We start from the raw sequence: 20,939 nt of genomic DNA, 5'->3' as shown, positions 1-20,939 counted from the left end.
TAGAGCCCTCTCCCCAGGGGAGAGAGGCAGCTTCCCTGGGGAGGAAGCACCGCCTGGCAAGCCATGAAAGAGAAAGCCCGGGAGCGTTCCGCTTTGGGGGAGAAGAGAAAGGAGTTTTGACAACTTGGGAACAAAGCTTCCCTTGGCAGAACAGCGAAGGGGACAATAGAAATGTTTATTGAAGCAATCAGGCAACTGTATTTTTGCAGGGAAAAAAAATAGGTGCTAACAAGGTGCTAAGAAGGAGCAGAGAAAACAGAACCCTGGGGAAGTGGGGACGTGGGGCAATTAAAAGACAACCAAGGGCAGCCAGTGGCACCGTTAGGCAGGCTGGCATGCGGGGTGGGGGAGGATGCTTGATTCAGGATGGAATCACAGACAGAACAGGTTGCATGGAAGGGTTGCCCAAACACAGAATTTTTTCACTCCACCTCTTAGCACACTAGGCAGTTCACCCCACCTTTCTTAAAATACCCTGCAGGGATATTTCAGCAATGGGAAGCGAGGTATTTTTAGGGCACTTATTGTGTGCTGGGTTTAACATTGTGTAACTTCAGTAACTCTAAAGGGAGAAAAAGTATCTAGGAGAAACTGAGGCCCAGGATGTTTTAGAAATTTACCCCAAATCAAACCAGTAGGCAGGTACAGATTTGAACTCAGGTCTGTGCCGTGTGCATCTTTAGGGGAGCTGTTGGGGTTTTCCTAGATCAGGCATTTTCTGCAGAGAAGATTCCAGAATTTTCTTCCCGTAGAGGTGTACATTAGTCATCCCTGAGATGCTAATGTCGCCTAAATTATTCTCTCCAGAGCTGTCCTAATGCTTCAAGTGTGACTTTTTTGTCTTTTGATCCAGGCTGTAAGATTTGTTCTCCTCATCTATTCTAATCATAACACTAAATTACCTTTAAGTAAGCATGAAAAAGTTTTATCTGAGGATGAAATTATATGCTTTCCATTATTAGGTGAGTAAAACTAGACCTGAAAATGAAAAGTATATTTTGCCTTAACTGACCCAAAAGCCAGGAGCCAAATTTCTTGGCCTTGGATTTGCAGTCTGCACACCTCCAGGGCTTGACACCCACCTGTAAATGTAAGTCGAGTCTCCTTTACTGCAGTGGTTCTCAGGTGGGCTGTTTTTCCCCTGAGGGGCACATCTGGCAATGTCTGAAGACGTTTTTGATTGTCACATTTAGGCAAGGTGCAACTACCATAGCCAACATACAGTTAAACATCCTACAATGCACAGGAAAGCCTCCTACAACAAGGAATTGTCCCGTCCAGAATGTCCGTGGTGCTGCTTTTTGAGGAACACTGCTTTGGCGGGGGGGGTCTCTGTTATGTTTGAATCACAAATCTCCTTTAATCTACAAATCAGCACCCCATCCTTTGAAAAAAGTGCAGAATACACATTTAAAATGTGAATATGCGGGGGAGTGGGTTGTTATTTTTTCTGCACAGGGATATATTTTATGTGAGGTTATATACAAAATACATACTGAGGTTATATACACTTTTTTTAATTTTAAAAATTTATTTGATTTGATTTTGGCCACTCCTTGTGGCTTGTGGGATCTTAATTCCCTGACCAGGGATTGAACGTGGGCCCTTTGGCAGTGAAAGCGCAGAGTCCTAACCACTGGACCACAAGGGAATTCCCACAAATACTTGTAAATGATGTTCTTCACAGAAGGCAATCACTGATCGGCGTTAAGTTCCATAAATGAAGGTCAGCCTCTCTTCCCATTTGTGATTAAGCTTCATTTCAGACCCCCACCCTACTTGAGCCTCCCACACCAGCAGGACAGAAGATTCCCCGAAGGGAACAAGTCCTAACTAAGAGTGTGATGTCTCTAAATGAACAAAGAAATGTTTTCCATGGTGTCTTTGGAAGGAACAGAATTTTTCCCCTCAGATGCAACCTGCTTTTGAAAATATTGTGTGAGTCGTATAACATCACACAGAACAGAATATTTTCCAGATGAGTTCTGAGACAGAAAAGGGGTTACCAAGTCATTGTCCGGAGAATTTTGTCAAGAGGACTTTTATGATAAAGTCTGAGCATTTGAAATTGCTTAAAGTTGAAATAAAACTCGCAACATCTTTCTGAACGCCTAAACAGTACTCTTCCTGTGACCGAAGAGATCAGATCTCTTCTTGAGTTGCTGTGGAGTTTGGTTTTAAAAACGACTAGAAAGGTTTGCATTTTCACACACCCACCTACCTCTTTTTAAAGACAGGGACCCTGGGTTTGAATTTCTTTACCCAGTGACCTACCTCCTCCACACTCCCCAATTCTATACATTTAGATAACCTGAATCAATTCCAATCGACTACTTTTCCAGTGTTTCAAAGAGACAATCAAGATATATTGGCAATAAGTTAATTAAATACCACCCCCTCCATATTTTGGTGCTATACGATAATCCTTCACTCCGATAATGTTTTAATCAAGATACACCACGCATTGCCAGGGAGGTTAATCTTATTAAGCAATTACTGGGTACATATCCAGCAGAAGCAAATTAAAATGTAAGCAAAACACAGGCATGTGAGTCCCATCTAAGAGGGCACATCAATAGAGATTTCATTACCTTGGTCTTTAGGACTGTTTACATTGCTCAGATTTGGAAAGGAGTCTAATAGACAGGGCAGCCTACACACTCTGTTAGTGGAAACAAAGCACTTGATTAATTAGTTGGGAGAATATATGTTCTTTGGGCTTTGTCTTCCCTTTTCCGTTTGCTGATGTTCATGGTTTATTTTTTTCTCCATTCTCTCTTTCAATTAAACCTTAACGTGGGTGATTTGGTTGTTGGATTTCACATCAAGGAAAGGGAGCCCACAGACTGCCAGAATCACTCACCATCTCGTGTGTATTTCTATGTTAAAAGGAATGAACTCATACATCTTCATTACGAGAGCACGGAGCACTTTTTCTATAGATCTGGGATTAGATAAGCCTGGAGGACGAAGATTCAATACAGTGTTCTGACCTGGTCAGATAACATAAGGGAATCCAGTTTGATTGGCTAGGTCCAGAGGCGGAGTATACAAGAACTTTTAAAGGGCACATTGTACGTAGCCAATTCGTGCACTGATCTTAAGAAAGAATAAACTCCCCGGCAGACTTTCATAGATCATTCTCAAAACCTATCATTCATTGTACAGTCAAGGTGTCCTCTATATCCGGGGTCAGCAAACTGTCTCGTGGACCAAATCTGGCCAGCTGCCTGTTTTTGCAAATAAAGATTTATTGGAACACAGCCACGTTCATTCATTGTTCCTGGCTGCTTTTGCACTCTGGCAGTGGCGTTGAGTAGGTGCAGCTGAGCCTAGATGGCCCCCAAAGCCTAGAATATTTACTATCTGGCCCTTTACGGGAAAAGTTGGCTGACTACTCTCAATCATGTACAAGCCCATTTCTACTTTTCTTGGACTTGCCTGTAACTACAAATTATAGCAGACTAGGGGAAAAGACCAAACTCCAATATATCAGTTTTTTCATCTTGACCGAGAGTTGGGTATAATATATTCTTGATAACTTTGCATTGACAGATGCTCTGTAGTACGGGGCTCTGGGGTTGGTCTGACTGGATGCAAACGCCAGCTCCATCACTTAGCAGCTGTATGGATGTAAACAGGTCATCTGCCCTCCCTCGGCCTCTGAGCCATCATCTGTAAATGGTACCCCCTTGTAAGCTTGCTGTCCAACATAAATGAGATGTCGCTTATAGAACTCAGTGTGTGATATCAGACACTTAATAAGAGCTCCATGAATGTTTGTTGTTGTTCCTGACATCATCATGACGTCTCTTGGTCCATTTAACAAACCTTCACGGGCTGCCACTTCTTAGGAGGTGCGGTATTTTCCAAAGGCGAAGGCTGCTTTCAGAATGTCAAGGTAGACAATCTTGCCACTTCATCTTTTTCCTTTACCTTCCAAGAATTGGGACAAACCCTGATGAAGACTTCTTCCCAGCCATGTGCTTGATGAGGTCAGCAGGAAGCAGGACTTCCCGTTCCAAAGGGCCAATGTGCAAAAACAAGCTGTCCAGCTCCTCACAGCATTATTTGTCTCACTGCAGCTTGAGTTCCATCACTGCCAGCCTGTCTGTTTTAAGCCCCACCATTCTCGGTTTATAACTCAGCTGTAAACATTTATTTGTGCCTGGAGCACATTTCTTTCCTACCCTTTGAAAAAAAAATCAGAATTTCCAGATGGTATGCAAGTTGGAAAAAAATGGCAAAGACTGTTATTCTGTTTAGAAACATGTTTTTCTACACTTGCCCTTTCAGCAAAAACTTCATAATGATTTTTACTAGTTGGCTTAATGTATGGTACTAGGAGCCAGATTAGCAGGGAGGTTGGTAATTCTTCCTCTGGCTCTCGTCAGCCTCTCAATGAACACAGCCCAGGGTTCCAAAATGATCACTTCCCTACATGGGGCTTTTTCAAAGTCGGTGAAGTTCCCAGAAGGACAAGGGGTCATTATGTTCGAGCCAGCCATTACAGTACTGCACATCTACTGGCAGACATACCAACAGCCTACATACCCATGCAACAACTCCCCTCATTTTGGAGGCCATGCTATTCTACCATTGTTACAGATGGGTACCACTTAGTGCATCACTTGGTGGATTTCGGCGTCTGATTGCCACCCACACCCCATTCCAAATTACATAGTTTCTGTTGTACATGGCATCATCGTGCCTTGACGTAGTTATTAAAAATGAGATCCAATTTCCCTCCCCCCACCCCCCACCCCCTTTGCCCTTACTTTAATTGGCATGCTTCTGTTTCAGGGAGAGCTGTACACCCAGAGCTTGGTCTCTCCTATCTGCTTGGACACACGTCTCTTTGTGTTTCTTGTACTTAGCCCAGGGTCCGAAATGCAGTCAGCCTAGTGGTTACATATGTGGGTTTCAGAATCAGTCAGATAGAGCTTTTGATCCCAGCTCTGCCACTTAAGACCTGTGTGACCCTAAGCAAGTCACTTTACTCCTATGGTCCTCTCATCTGAAAAACAGAAAAAAATCATCAAGGAATCAGGCGATTACATGGCACGTTGTAACCACTCAAATTTTAGCAGCTATAAATAATACTCATAAACTGAACTACATGTTAACACAGAAGCATGTTCACCTGAACAGTCAGATGTATAAATATCTGTTAACACCCTGAGATATTTGGCCATTTTTGTCTCAGATGACAAATTGAGGTTTCAAAAGAAATAAAGGCCGCGTGTAGTTCTGAGTGCTGAAGGGTTTTCTAAAAATCATTATTGCTGTGTGATGTTGTGCATACTATCCCAGGAGCAGTGGACGCTCAGGGTGGAAGTCTGTGCCTGCAGAATAGCCAGCCAACAGCAGGGTGAAGGCTGCTGGGCTACGGATGCCTCAGACGAGCTAGTGAATCTAATGTCCTTAGGAGACTCTTTCTGCCTATCTCTTGGTTAAACAGAATTCGCAGATGGTTGTCCTCATTCCCAAATAAATGGAAACGAGGTGTAATGACTGAAGCAATATTCGGAATTCAACTTTATTTGCAATAGATAAAAATATGTGAGGCAGAATAATCTGCAAGGCAGATTTATGCCAAGGTGCCTCCAGAGTTCAGTTTAAGTGTAGGAAGTATTCATATGAGGCTTCATTTCTCTGGTATGACTGTGAGTCCATTCCCTTTATCACTTGTTTGGGGAATAGTCTCGCTGTTTCCATAAATGAATTATGGCAACATTTTCTGAAATGATTAGCTTCTAATGTGGCTACGGAAGGCTGTCGTTCTGCTCAACATCAGTCTTATTTAACTGGGTGGAATTTTAGGTACAGTGTGTCTGAAATAGGCAATCGCTTCACATTTCCACGAGCAATCTTCCGTGGAGTTATAGAGGTGGACTATCCTGTGAAATTGATCATTAGAGTGTTACCTCGAAAATCCCAGAAATCTCATTATTAAGCTGGAGATGAACCAGCCAGAACCAATGTGTCTTAAACATCTGCTTCTTAGGGCAAAATGGTCACCATCTCCACTTTTCACAGTGCAGCTCGTAGATAAAAAGAAACGTTGGATATGGAAGCCGCAGCTCTAGGAGATGGAGGCTGGACTCCATCCTGTTTGCCAGAGCACCACTCTCAGTCATTACCTAGAACCCAAGGATGGTGGCTGTACTCTCACAGAATGATTACAGAATGGTGCTAAATTCCTCTCTTCCATATATATATATATATATATTTATTTATTTATTTATTGGTTGCATTGAGTCTACGTTGCTGCACACGGGCTTTCTTTAGCTGTGGCGAGCCGGGGCTACTCTTCATGTGGTGCACGGCTTCTCGTGTTGGCTTCTCTTGTTGTGGCTCACCGGCTCTAGGGCGCAGGCTCAGTAGTTGTGGTGCATGGGCTTAGTTGCTTCACATGTGGTATCTTCCTGAGGCAGGGATCGAACCTGTGTCCCTTGCATTGGCAGGTGGATTCTTAACCACTGTGCCACCTAAGAAGTCCCTAAATTCCTCTGTTCTTGATGCTGTCAATGCAAACCCAAGGGTCCATGGGACCCTAACTTTGGGCTGCCTAGATAATTGATAATGGGAATATGACTGACAGCTCAACTTTAATGTTGACCAGAGATCACCTAGCGCTGCAGTCAATGCTTGATAAATAATTGTTGCATGAAAATATGAGTGAATGACCTGCCCGGCATTGCTTGGGACATTCATGAATCGTTGTGAAATAAATACGAGGCTGCTTTTCTAGAGCCCACATCAATACCTGCAGTTTGGGGCAAATAAACTGGACTTTGCTTTCTCTGGGCACTTTAATTCATGCGGTAGGTTCCCCTCTGGTCTGCAGACATATTGACCACTCATTGTATGTGGATTTCAGCTGCTCCGGAAAATGTCTGTTTCATTACAGCCCACTCCAGCCCTGGGCCCTCTTGTAGTTAATAGTCCACCAGGCAGCTGGTATCATAAACTGTCACTAAATCAGCACACATTTATCCTACAAATCGGGGATGGATACAGATGTTTTGGAGGTAGCACAACAACTAGATGTAAAAGTGCCTAAAAGTCGGGTCCTATGTTACTCTGGTTAATCCTCAGAAGCGACCCCGTTATACAGAGGAGTAGACAGACGGAGAGGGGAGGGATCAGCCGGAAGGCACACAGCTCGTAGTTGTCAGAGCTGGGCTTCAAACCCAGGGCTGACCAGCTCCACGTGCAGCGTTGCCTCCTGAGATCTCCGAGCTTCTCAGTGTGAGGACACCCATCTTGGAGGTAAAGATAAAAACCGTGATTACTTTGTTTCCTTGTTAAGTGTCTCTCAATGGCATCCTCTTGGGGTTAGCCATGTTGGTAGTCCTAGAAGAGCCGGCATGGCTCTGGAAACCCAGGTTCTGATCCTTATTTGTGGGACTAGAAGCCTGGTTTGGGCTGCTGGCCTCTTTGACCTTAGAGGGCAACATAGACCTGGACACCAGCCCAGGAATTTGACCTTGGGGAACAGAGTCACGGAGATGGTTTCCCGCACTGGCTGTAGCAATTTACAAAAGCCACCTTTCCTTTTAATCTCTTGGGAGGCAGTATTGGCGTAACTTTTTTCTTCTTTTCATTATTTTTAAAGTTACAGAAGTTATGCCCACTCATTTTAAAGATTGTTTTAAATATGTAGAAAAGGTCTTTTTTTCCTTTGGCTATAAAGACTATTAGTGTAACCATTGGCAAATTTGAATAAGATCTATAAATTAGATATATATATTTGGTTGTATCAGTGTTAATTTTCTGCTTTTGATAACTGTACTGGGGTTCTGAAAAAGAATGTATTGTGGCCTTGTTTTTAGGTGAAACACTTGGAAATATTTAGAGGTAAAGGAGTAACCTGTTTATAATATAACTGTCAATATTTCAGAAAAAATACCTATTTATATATAGAGAGAGAGCACAAGTATTTGTAACATGAAATCTGGGTGAAGGATATGCAGGAATCTTTGTACCATTTTTTGAAATTTTTCTGTAAATCTGAAATTATTTCAAAATGAAAATTTTATATATATTAAAGTATGTGTGTGTATATATATATATATATATATATATATATATGGAAAAAGTGAAACCCCCTCTGCAAAAGCATAATTCAGTTGCACATCTGGAAAGTTTAGTTTGAAAGCAATCCCTAGTTTGTTAACAGGGAAGTCACCTTCACTTTCTGATAACCCTTCCCCCTGCAGACACCATGCACACGTGTCTTTGTAGCACAAACCTGGAGATGACCCTTCTGGCTCGCCCTGTAGACCACAGTAGGCTAGGGTGGAATGCCCCTTAAGATATCTTTGGGTCCAAACCGCTCTTATGGAGATAAGGACCATGAGACCTGGAGAGCTGACCTGCCTAAAACTAGCCAGCTGCTTAGTAACAAGGATGGGAGTTCAACAGAATAGTTCATTTACAGCCCTGTTCCTTCCACAAATGGTTCAGAGTCATAAAGCATCAGGATTAGGACGCTTATCTTTTTTTTATTTTGTTTTTTTGGGCTGTGTTGGGTCTTTGTTGCTGTGCGCAAACTTTCTCTAGTTGTGGCAAGCGGTGGCTACTCTTCATTGCGGTGCGTGGGCTCTAGGCGCATGGGCTCAGTAGTTGTAGCACACAGGCTCAGTAGCTGTGGCGCATGGGCTTAGTTGCTGCATGGCACGTGGGATCTTCCCAGACCAGGAATCGAACCCATGTCCCCCGCATCGGCAGGCAGATTCTTAACCACTGTGCCACCAGGGAAATCCTAGGACTCTTATCTTTTGGTTGTTAATCCAAGGACCTATATACACTAGATTCCAGCTGCCTTGGCTCATTTTTTTGTTTATAAGATTTTATACAAAAGATAAAATAAAAGTTGACTCATGATTTTTCAAAAGGATTCGTAAGGAAGTTTTCTTTAGATAGTACATTTCCCTGTGGAGCTTTCAAAAGAGAATTTTATTTTTTTTAAAAAGTCAGTTTCTGCGCAACTTTTCAAAATAAATCTTCCTTAAGGCTCTCATTTCACCCAGTAGACACAGGGGTTGTGTTAAAATACCCCATCAGGTGGGCAGGTAAAGCTTGATTCAGTTCAATAAGCATTTATAGATTACCTATGGGTTGCCAGGTGCAAACCACATACAACCCAGAGATGAATTTGCAGCCCTACCTGACCTCAGGGAGCACAGCATCCAATAAAAGACACTTAGAAAGGAAGCAAAATCAACACAGTACCTAACAGCAGTGCTGCAGTAGAGTGAAGTGTAAATACTATGGAAACTCAGAGAAAGAACCTGTTTATCTGGCGGGACTCAGGGTGTAAAGGACAAAAGAGATTCAATGTGAAAGTATAGCTGACTGGATCTTAATTTCAGTGTTACTACATAAAGCAGGTTTTTCAATAAAGTAAGCTAATCAATAAAATAACCAAACTAGCTTCTAGAAAGTCCCACCAAAAATCAGTAATGGAAACAGAACCTGACTCCCAATTTTAAGTTTGTTCCCATAGTTAAGTCTGTTTCAGAAGAATTAGACTCTCTCCTCTCTCTTGATAGATAGATAGATACATACATACATACATACATGCATACATACATATCTATCTATACATACATATCACATATACACAGTATTTTCCTTTAGAAAATCCTTTACTCTGAAAAAAAAAAAAAAACCAGATGCTTTCCCTTACAATTTTTCATTCTTTTATTTAATTCAATGTAAATAGCATTTATTTTGCTATAATTATGTGCTAGGCACCTTTTTTGTGTACTTCCATTTGTTACTCTCACCCTGTGAGATAGTTACTATTATCGTTTCCATTTGAACAAAAAGAGAATGCAGGCCCAGAGGGGTTAAGCAAATTGCTGGAGGTCACACAGCAAGGAAGAACCAGAGCCAGAGCCAGGATTTGAACCCAGTTCTGTCTGGATGCCAAACCTGTACTTCAGCACCTAGGTGCACTGCCTCCTTTCGTGGTAGGGACATGAGGAGGGGGGCATCTGAAACTCTGGGTGGAGAAGTGTGACTACTGAGAAGGCAGTCTGTACTCACTGGTGGGAGCAGTTAATTTACTGACGTCAGCGTCCTGAAGTCGGGAGCTCCTGAAAGAAGGGGGATCCCACTCCTGTAAGAACCAAACCCCCGAGGCTCCTTGCTGGAGTTTCTGCAGCGCAATGGCTCTCTGGAAGCCTGCTCCCTTCGCCACCTCTGTCGTCCTCATTTGGTTTGACATTATCAAAATCCGTTTAAGTTTTAGCAGCAGATTAGTGGGCTCATGGGTGCCGATTTCCTGCTTCTTTTTCATATCCTGTCATTAACCCAGCAACCCCTGAAAGCCCAACAGACATGAAGGAAAGCTCATTTTATTAAGCTTAAAGATGAATCATTTCTTTAAAATTCTTTTTTATTTTTCATGCATTTCTGTAACTTGTTGCCACACAATGATTGCTATAGTTGGTCTCTCTCAGAGGCTCCTAAACCCTTCTTCCCAAGGGTTGTTTTTGGTTTGGTTTGGTTTTTCCCTGCATTTCTTCCTTACTGAGTCCTTCCTATTATATCTCTTCCTCCAAAAGGCCTTAATCTGGGGGGGAGAGGAGCCCGTCAAAAGCAGCATTTTTAAGTACAAATTTGTTTTTAATTTATAATAATCAGAGCTTCTGATCAACTGGCGATAACAAGAGGTTTCCCCCTGGATGTGTCATTATGTCAGCAAAATAAACAACACTCTATTGAGGCTTAGAGCCTTACTGATAATAATACTCATGGTAGCTAATTTTTAGTTAGTGCTTATTTTGTGCCAAAAATTCCCTAAGAGCTTTACATAGACTAACTCATTAAATCCTTTTAACAATGCTATGAAATAAATAATAATAGTGTCCCAATTATACAGGTGGGGGAACTGAGGCCCAGAGAATGGAAACACTTAGCAAGTATCAAAGCTGGGATTTGAACCCAGGCAGTTTCAGCCCAGAGTTTCTGATCTTACATGCTATGCAGTATTTCTCCCCTACAGGAAAGTATTTCATATCCGAGAGGCAACATAAAAATGTTTGAGGAACATACCGTCTAGTCCCCATCTGAAGAGCTGACCCACACAGGATTACTAGTTTCTTTTCTTCCCAACAATGTTTTATGATGGAAGCTTCCAAACTTCCTGTAGGAGCCTGTTCTCTATTCTAGAGGTCAAGGGTTTCTCCTTAAGGTCGAAACCACAGTGTCTCCTACTTTATTTCAAGGACCTGTTTACTTTGTATTTGCTCCACTATTGAACTAAATACAGGGGAAAAAATAACTTTACACACTCAAGTCACTCTGTGATTTCTCTTATAATTTAAATAAAAGAGGGATCCAAGAATGTCACCTCTCCGTTTCCTGGATGGAGAAACTGGCACCAAGGTCATTTACGAGTATTGTCTTGATGCAGTGGCCAGATAGTAACAGAGCCAGGTCGGCTAAGTCAGAATGCTTCACTAACCTTTCATGCCCGTCTTCTGTAACCGTATGGTCTCTCTTGACCATCCAAACCTTTTGCAAAGGATCGTGGCCAAATACAGGTGAATATATTCAGACGATCCCTCCACTACAGAGAGCAGGAGGGAGCTTTCTTCTCATCCTTTGCCCATCAGGCTGAAGAAGTTTTCAGATCCCTGAGGCCACCAAAGTGATCAATTGAAAAGTGAAAAGACTCTCAAAACCAAAATGTCTTCAGCTCTTTTGTATTTGGTTTCAGCTGGTTTAGAAGTTCTGAAGAAGACAGGCTATTGTGGTTGTATATTTCCTTTCAAGTTCGGAATCCATTTAAAAGAATCACAAATGACCTCTGTAAAACTGGCCTCCAAAGTTGTTGTTCCCATTTTAGAGAGGAGGATAAATGAGGTTCTGAGAGATCAATTAACTTTCCTTGGGCAACTACTAGTACCTCCCAGCTTTTTCTTAATTCTGTATTCGTAAAGAAAACCACCCTCCAAAGTGTAGGTGTCCCTGGCTAGTTCCTGGTTATTATGAAATTCTCTTTTAAAATAGGAATTTCTGGAGCTCCTGTTATTAAAGTTCTGAAGGTTGCTGAGTATGGGCAACCAATGGTTTCTATATAAGTGATTTCAAATAATGCAACAGGGATGCGCCAGTGTCACCGTGAGAGGGGTGTGGTTTCCACACAGTTCTTAAGTCCCTCCCTCTAGCAAGGGAGGGGTCACACCCAATGTTGGGTCAGCCTGAGAGCAAGTCAGCATTTTCTGTTGAGTTGTTTTATTTACTTTGGACTGATGTTTGTTCGCTGCTGTCTCTTTTTTTCTTTTTTAATTTATGAGAATGTCAGAGTATGTTGGACTTGTTTGTGGCGGGAAAGAATAATTAAAGGCTTCAAGAATTAAATTTGGTGCCAAATTAATATCACTCTCCCCTCCTGTACTGATCATGTTACATCCCAGTCACATTTGGAGTTTACATGTACTTATCAGCCTCCAGCTCTTATGACAGTTGATCAGTAAAGAGAAATCTCAGAAGTTTAGCAAACATTGTACCAGTATTTCAGATGCCCTGGGATATGAATTTCTAGGTTTATTATTTAAAACCTAAATATTTTAAGCTGTGACCTGAAGAGAAATTTACCATGAGTTTCATCTTCATAATTTTTTAAAATACTGTCATATAATCAGACAGAAATGTAGAGCCAACTAATGGGTACACATGTCACGGCCCTGATGTCAACTCCTGTTTTCTAGTGCCCTGGTCCTTGAAGAACAGCAGCATAGACAGTGGTGAAGCAGAAGTTGGTCGGCGGGTGACTCAAGAAGTCCCACCCGGCGTGTTTTGGAGATCACAGATTCACATCAGTCAACCCCAGTTCTTAAAGTTCAACATCTCCCTCGGGAAGGACGCTCTCTTTGGTGTTTACATAAGAAGAGGACTTCCACCATCTCATGCCCAGGTAGGACCATGCTTAATGTAGCCATGAGTTAAAAAAAAAAAAAAATACCCCTTCACACCCACTAAGATGACTATAACTCAAGGACGGACAATAGCAGGTGTCGGCAGAGGTGTGGAAAAGTTGGAGCCCTCATACCTGGTTTGTGGGAATGTAAGACAGGGAGCCACTGTGGAAGAGGATTCAGTAGTTCTTCAGAAAGTTAAACAAAGAATTACAGTATCATCTAGCAATTCCACTACTAGGTGTATTCATATAGAGAACTGAAAACTTTCTCATTTAAAAACATACGCAAATGTTCATAGCAGTGTTTACTCATAATAGCCCAGAAGTGGAAACAACCTGAATGTCCATCAGCTGATGAATGGAGAAACAAAATGTGATCTATCCCTGCCGTGGGATATTATTCAAACATAAAAGGAGGTAAAATATTTTTTTGGAAAAGGGAATGAAATGTGTTACATGCTACAACATGGATGCATGTTGCAAATGTTACGCTAAGTGAAAGAAGCCAGTTACAAACATCTACCTATCTTGTGATTCCATTCATATGGTCTGGAATAGACAAGTCCATAGAGACAAAAAGGAGATTAGCGATTGCCAGGGGTCAGGGAGGAGGGAATTGGGACTGACTGCTAATACCTATGGGGTTTCTTTTCGGGGTGATGTAAATGCTCTGCAATTAGATAGCGGTGATGCTTGCACACCATAGTGAATATACTAAAAACTACAAAATTGTAAAATGGTGAAACTTATGTTATGGGAACTATTTCTCAAAAAAAAAAAAAGGTTACCTCCCTACCTAATGAAGTCAGCTTTGCCAGACCTTTGCTAATCCTTGGGTACTTTTTGTTCAGGGATTCTGGTTATTTGTTGAAACATCACTAGGAGACATCCCACTGTGTTTGAAAAGAGTGATGTAACATTAACCAAAATTCAGCAACCATTTCTCTGTGGGTTCCCTGTTCTTCCCTGTACCAAGCTCCCTGGGAAGAGCTTGGCACTGCAAAATTGAGATGATTCCCAGTGTTAGGAATGAAAAGGTAGGATTATATTACGGATTTCCTTGTTTTTCTTCTCATCCCTCCTTTAATTTTTCCTGGTGGAGATTTTCTTATACATCCCACTTGGGATAAATTAACCCCCACCTAGCTTGGTTTACTTTTCCAATAAGAATTGTATATCCTAAGGAAAACCAAGTAGTGTTTCCCTGCCTCATTTACTTTCAAATCCAGCAAGTATATAAAGAAGTACATTAGGAAAATACACCAATGGAGGAAAAAACACGCTTAACCACCCATTATATCCAGTCAGAGCTGACTTTTTCAAACATGTGTTGGAGATGTATTCATCCAGAAAATTCAATAGGGAAAATTTAGAACTTTAAAGCCATTGGCAGATGCAAAGAAGTCAGGCCACCAGTTCTTTGTCTTTAGCGCACAGCAGACATTGCTAATCGATGACTGCACTTTCTCCTCACTAAACTCGGTGCACAGATACCTCCAAAAGAACCCTAAAGGCAGCCACCACCAATTGACCAGTGTTGGCTCTCAAGATGAAGTTTATTTGCAGTCCCATCTTTACAGGCTGAAACGATCGATATAAGGGACTGAAAGGACTATTTCTTTTTTGAGCAAGGAGGGCTGTGTAGGTTTTTATTACCATACACAACCCATGCTATAGGGACCAGTATGTAAAGTGGCAGTCAATAAGTGCTCCATCCATCCATCCAGAAAAATATTTATTGGTCTAAGCACTGATTATCCAGAGATGCGTTAACCTAGCCCCTGACAAGCAGAACTCCTGGTACAACAATCACATCTGTCCTTCAAAGAGATTCTCATTAAGACAAAGAGAAGGATTCAGCTAAGAGGAGTCCCTGAGGCATTTCTATAACTATAACTTGCGGCCAGGTGCAGAATGGCGGTCTGGGAAGTTATGTACATTTTAGGGGGTCTCCCTGACCTTCAGGCTCTGCCGTTTCTACCGTAGCATAATGAAGGATTGACAGCAGTGAAATCTGCTTGTTGGCATTATTCGAGTAAGTAGGAACACACCTCTGGGCACAGCTGAGCATAGCTTTCCTCTCAGCTTCTTGGACACCAGGGGCTTTGCTGGGAAAAACAAACAAACAAACAAAACCGCTTTCAACATTGTTTTGAAGCACTGCTATCCTCTTTGCTTGCGTGTTTTGAGCAGCCAGAAGCATGGAAAAGCCAGAGATGGTGGCAAGTCTAATCGGTAACTCTCTGAGTGATAGTGGACAGCAGACAGGTTCCCCGCTGTTCTGACATTCAGGACTCAAATCCTCAGGGCCAGTGTCTTTCCTTCTCTTATGGCCTCACCGCACGGTCCATCTCCTGCCAAGCCGGTGACTGTTCGAGTGATCGTCCTCTCACAATAGCCCCACACCAGGGGCAGCCGCAGTCCCGTTGTGCGGGAAGGCAAAGGAATAGGCGTGGGCTGATATGGGCTGAGGGTTGCCACCCAGCTGCCAGTGTGGGAGTTTAGGGTGTGTCGGAGGGTTAGGTAAGCGAGACGTGGTGCAGGTTCTTAGGAATGTGCACGACAGGTGCAATACAGGGGCGCTTCTTTAAAAAAAAGAGGAGAAAACGACTCCCCACGACGTCTCCTGTTCACTCGCTGTCATTACGCATATTCATGTCCATTTGGAGAGCGACATGTCCTGCGGGAGATGGCGCTTAGTCCCTCGCATGGATCGGTGACTAACTCACGTCCCAAACCATTACAGAATTTCTCATTTCTATTGGCGTATCCTATCAAGGAACACAAGTTCTATGGGGATTGGCAGACTAGCCAAGGTGACTCATTTGAGCGGAAAAGAGAGAAAGAGAAAGAAGTGGGGAGGGGGAGGAGTATGAAATTCTCTTGGCTGCATTGCACGAAACGGCTCTGCTGAAGTTTTATTGAGTATCATGCCCTGACCAAGTGCCTACAAGGTTTAGTATCCTTGTCCAAGGATATTAAATACGGAGGAGAATCCTTTCTTACCTGTTTAAATTTCCCGAAGAATCAGAGCCTGTCCCAGTTGACTTTTTGAAAGTGGCTTTCTGCAGAGATACACAGGCGGCATGGCATAGCAGAAAAAATCCTGAAATTAGAAAACTGAGGATGGAGTGCCTGTGATGTAGTAACCCGGTGCCCTCTGACATGCACCTTAACCTCTCTTGGCCTCAGTTTCCTTGTCTACCTGTGTTCCCTGCCTCACAGTCTTGCTATAATTACACCACCCCCACCACAACAAAGTTTTGATGGGAAAGCACTTTGCAAACAGAAAGCACAGTATGAAGATATGGTACACAAGTGTTTCGTCATACTTAGAAATCCTGCGTGGCCCTAGCCAATATTGTCTATCGATAACCAATTATGGAAATATAGGTTTTGAAAGTGAAATTAATTTTCTCATTTTTCCTCCTTATTAAAGGACAAATTGTTTTCATTACAGAAAAAAATTTTAAAGCACAGAAAAACAAAAGGAAGTAGAAACACCCATAATTGGAAGCAGTTCCCTTTTGCTAAATATTTATGTAGTGGTTTTTGTAATAAAACGTCAGTTGCAGTTTAAAAAACAACAACTCAGCATCTGAGTGGCTTAAAGCAACAGGGGCTGTTTCTTGTATATATCAGTGGTTCTCAGCATGGGGCATTTCTGCCCCCACCCCAGAGATATTTTGCAGTGTCTAGAAATATTTTTGGTTATCGCCCTTGGAAGAGGTTGCTCCTGGCAGCTAGAAGTACCTGGGAATGCTGCTAAACACCACAGGAGAGCCCTCCACAATGAAGGATTATCCAACCCCAAATGGCAAAAGTGTTGAGGTTGGGAAACCCTGCTTTATGTGTTCATTGCGAGTGACATTGGACTTTACACAATGTCAGTCTCATTCAAGGGCACAGACCTGTGGAACTTCCACTGTCAGGAGCATAACTAGTACCCCATGGCAAAGGAAAGAGAAGATAGTGAATTAGGCACCCATCCCGAAAGACTTCTGCTTGGAAATGTCACATATCATTTAAGCCTTTCTCATACGTACCAAAGCAAGTCAGATCCTAGCTTCCATGGAGCAAGAATTACAGTCCTCTGAGGTCCGTGGGTGGAGGGTACCACTTACCTAATGAAAGGCCCTTATGACTTACAGTAAAATGTCAGGAGACCTGTCCTCGTGTCTAGTCTTTGTGTACACCCTTAATTCTTTTCCTGAAAGTAACCCTTAAGAATTTTATGTGAATTGCTAAATTATCCTTCTGAAAGTTTGTACCAATTATCTTCCATATACTGCTACCCATCAGCGGCTGTGTGTAGCTGCCTATTTTACTTACTTGAATTCTTGCATGAATTGAATATTGTTGTTTAATCCTTGTCCATTAGAAAGCTAGATATTACATTGTCTTTTAAATGCAGCATTTTGGTACCCTGCATTGCATTTCTTTAAGACCTAGACCAAATAAAAAAAGAGTCGACCTAAGCCGTTCTTAACTTAGCAACTCAAATTCTTATGGGGCTGGTGTGTGTAAGGTAGCCTAGTCCACCTTGCCAAGTATTTGAAATCCTACAAACTGTGTCAGGTTTGCTTGACCCCAGTTCAAGAAAGGAAACAGATGAGACTTAAACATCATCATCTGACCTGGCCGCAGTACTAAGGATCAAAGGAAATCTCAGAAGCTATTGATGTAAGTGAGCATCTTGGGTGGTTAAGGCAGGGAGCAGGTTTGCTTGACAGTTCATCACTGATTGCTACTGATATGTCAAGCCAAGTAAAATCCTTTGTGAGAACAAATCAATAATCGGCAGATTAGGTACATGATTAACTGGAGCCAACAAGATGCGGTTAGCTCTGGGGGGCCCTGCCGGGCCTTCACCTTCTCCCCAGTCCTGTTTAGCAAATATTAAAAATGCCTATTTCATCACTCAGACTGATGGAGCCATGAGCCCAGTCACTTCCAGAGGCAGCTTGTACGCAAGGGGTGGGCTTACAGTTCCAGCTGTAAGGGTTGATTAGATGGAGGTAGTAGGGATTAAATGACGCTAAGATGGAAGCAGACACTGTCAACCCCAGTGCTTTCCTCTGAGATGTGTCTGTGGGATTGGAAGCAAAACTACCCACACAGTCATTGAACGATAGAAGAAAATGATTTGAGAGACCACAAATTGCCCCTTGACCATACCAAATAAATGCAAATACGGCAGATCGAGCATGTGCAGACCAAGATCACGTGAGCTGAGCAAACATTCCTATTTGTCCTCATCAGCAGCATTCCCCAAAATGACATTTTTTCAAAGCAAATTTATAGATGGCAATGAGTGGTGTTAGCTGTTTGCCAGCTCAGTTTATCCCTTTCCAATTCAGAGCCTTGTTTGAAAATGAATTCCCTCTTTCCTGTCCCCTGCTCTCCTGCCCCAGCAAGTCAACTGCACACAGTTTCCATTAGAGGTGGAAGTGACTGGATCCCTGGATCACTGGGATGCCCGCGTGTTCTGAGCAGCCTGGTTCTGTTGCTGTGCCCCTGTCCAGTGCCCATTACCCAAGGAGACAGGCTCTCCTTGGACCTCACTCTTCCTGCAGAGCTGTGTTCTGGGCTCTTAATAGGGAGGGAATATCAGGGTTTGGTTGTCAGCTTGCATAGCCCACCGCGTAGCATTTTAATTTCATTTTGGAGGGAGGCATATTTTTACAGACATCTTTTTTAGACCCTTCTTTTACAAAAGAGCTGGAGGTATGGAGAAAGAGAAACCAAGAGAACCTTGGTTTCTTCTGTACTGGACTGAAAGTGCATTTGGAAAGGTCTTTCTCAGGAGACCCCTTGTGATTATCTGGTGGCCTCCTGACAGGAACGGAAACTGTCAATTAAATCAGTGGGTACCCTCCTGGACAGTCACCAAGCAGGAAGAATCTCAGGAGATGCTTGAGTTTTACAAGGGACCTGGTATTGAGGGGGATGCACAGGGAGGGCACGTTGAATATTTTTCAAAAAAGGCGATGATTGGGTGCATGGAACTCGGGGAGAAAGAAACAGAGAAAGCAGGGATGAGTAAGAGGGGCGGCACCAGACCACATATTTCGACAGAGCAGCATCTCAGAGGTGCTGTAATTCAAGAGTTTCAAATTTTCTAGACAAAGACCTTAATCTTCAAGTGAATCTTATGTAGAATCCCATATATAAAACAAATCAATGTGACAGTTTTATTACCGTAAGCATGCTTTATTTCAAATCCATATTTATTACTGTAATGTTTTAATCTCTGTATTCAGATGTTTATCGTATGTGCGTATATATATGTGTGTGTGTAACCGTATATATACACACACACATAGAGACAGAGACACAGAGAGAGAAACGAAACTTGTGAGGTATAGGTGAGGTCACCTGTAGGTATAGGTGAGGAGAACAGGGCTGACAATTAGATTTAAAAAGTACTTGGTTATTTTTTGTTTTGTTTTTTGCTCAAGGTTTTTTTTGTTTTTGTTTTTTTAATCTTTATTGGATTATAATTACTTTACAATGTTCTGTTGGTTTCTGGTACAATAAAGTGAATCAGCTATATGTATACCTATATCCCCTCCCTCATGAGCCTCCCTCCCACCCTCCGCATCCCACCCCTCTGGGTCACAAAGCACCGAGCTGATCTCCCTGTACAAGGAGAGATCAGCATGTGTACACATGCTCGCATGCATACAAAGACTGAAAGTAAACGTGACACAATGTGAACAGTTATTCATTTGAGTGGTTGAAATATGGGTAATTTGTCACCATATTCTGTATATTTTTCTTAATTTTAGTAATCTCTCTCTCTAAGAAAAGTGGATCTGTGACACGCTTGAGTCTATTTTGAGTAAAACAAGCATTAAGAGGTTATAGATGATGACTCTGATCTTATATCACTCTCCAGATTCAGTTTCTTTATGTGCTTTTTTGTTGTTTGCATGGTTTTGAGAAAAATCACAATGGATATATGTAAGTAGTTGCAAAGAGCAACTGTATTTTCTTTCACCATTTCCCTTACAGGCTCTGGCTAGTCTTCAGTTAAATGGATGCACAAACTTGAAAGAGAAGTGATATAGAATAATTGTTTCAAGGTTAAATCACTTAAAATATCCAACTACTCATATCCCTTGCCTTAGATACAGAAGTAAAGAGGTTGCACCCCAAACTTAAAATGAGCTGTGAAACTCTTTATTAAAAAAAAAAAAACATTCTAGAACATGCTACATGGTTTTTTTAATTGACATATAGTTGGTATACAATATTATATGTTACAGGATACACTATTATATAAGTTACAGGTTACTATATAGTGATTCCCAATTTTTAAAGGTTGTACTCCATTTATATTTATTAGAAAATATTGGCTGTATTCCCCACGTGGTACAGTATATCCTTGTAGCTTATTTTATACTAATAATTTGTACCTCTTACTCCCCTACCCCTATATTTCCCGTCCCTGCTTCCCTCTCCCCTCTGGTGATGACCAGTTTGTTCCCTGTATCTGTGAGTCTGCTTTTTTTTGTTGTTATAGTCACTAGTTTGTTGTATTTTTCAGATTCCACATATAAGTGATATCATGCATTGTCTTCCTCTGTCTGACTTACTTCACTTAGCATAATGCCCTCCAAGTCCATCCATGTAGCTACAAATGGCAAAATTTCATTCTTTTTTATGGCTGAGTAGTATTCCAGTGTGTATATAGATACCTCTCTTCTTTATTCGTTCATCTGTTGATGGACACTTAGGTTGCTTCTGTATCTAGACTATTCTAAATAGTGCTACTGTGAACATGGGGGTGCAGCTACATGTTCCTGGTTTAACATCCTGACATGAACTTGAACCTCTGCTCTGCCTGGCACTTGATTGAGCAGGGTCCACCAGTGCAGTTGCTTATACAACCTTATCTGAGCAGACATGCATCAGATAGATTCAAAGAAAGCCCAGTGCAGATCTTGAAGTTTTCTAATAAACGACAGAGTAACATAAGTTCAAATCTGTGTTC

General features: G+C 42.0%; 1 protein-coding gene across 8 annotated transcripts in view; it reads left to right on the top strand.

The window, feature by feature from the left end:
- TENM2 (teneurin transmembrane protein 2) overlaps positions 1-20,939 on the top strand; it is a 960,873-nt gene that overhangs the window by 732,746 nt on the left and 207,188 nt on the right. For all 8 annotated transcript variants that reach the window (XM_057729532.1, XM_057729570.1, XM_057729561.1 and 5 more), the window contains one exon: positions 12,732-12,937. In XM_057729532.1, the coding sequence (XP_057585515.1) occupies positions 12,732-12,937 (206 nt within the window). The remainder of the gene's footprint in view (positions 1-12,731; positions 12,938-20,939) is intronic.

This window comes from Hippopotamus amphibius, chromosome 1 (genome assembly GCF_030028045.1).
Source record: "Hippopotamus amphibius kiboko isolate mHipAmp2 chromosome 1, mHipAmp2.hap2, whole genome shotgun sequence".
Lineage (NCBI taxonomy): Eukaryota > Metazoa > Chordata > Mammalia > Artiodactyla > Hippopotamidae > Hippopotamus > Hippopotamus amphibius.
Note: the sequence above shows the minus strand (reverse complement) of the source record. Positions and strands in the feature narration are given on the sequence as shown.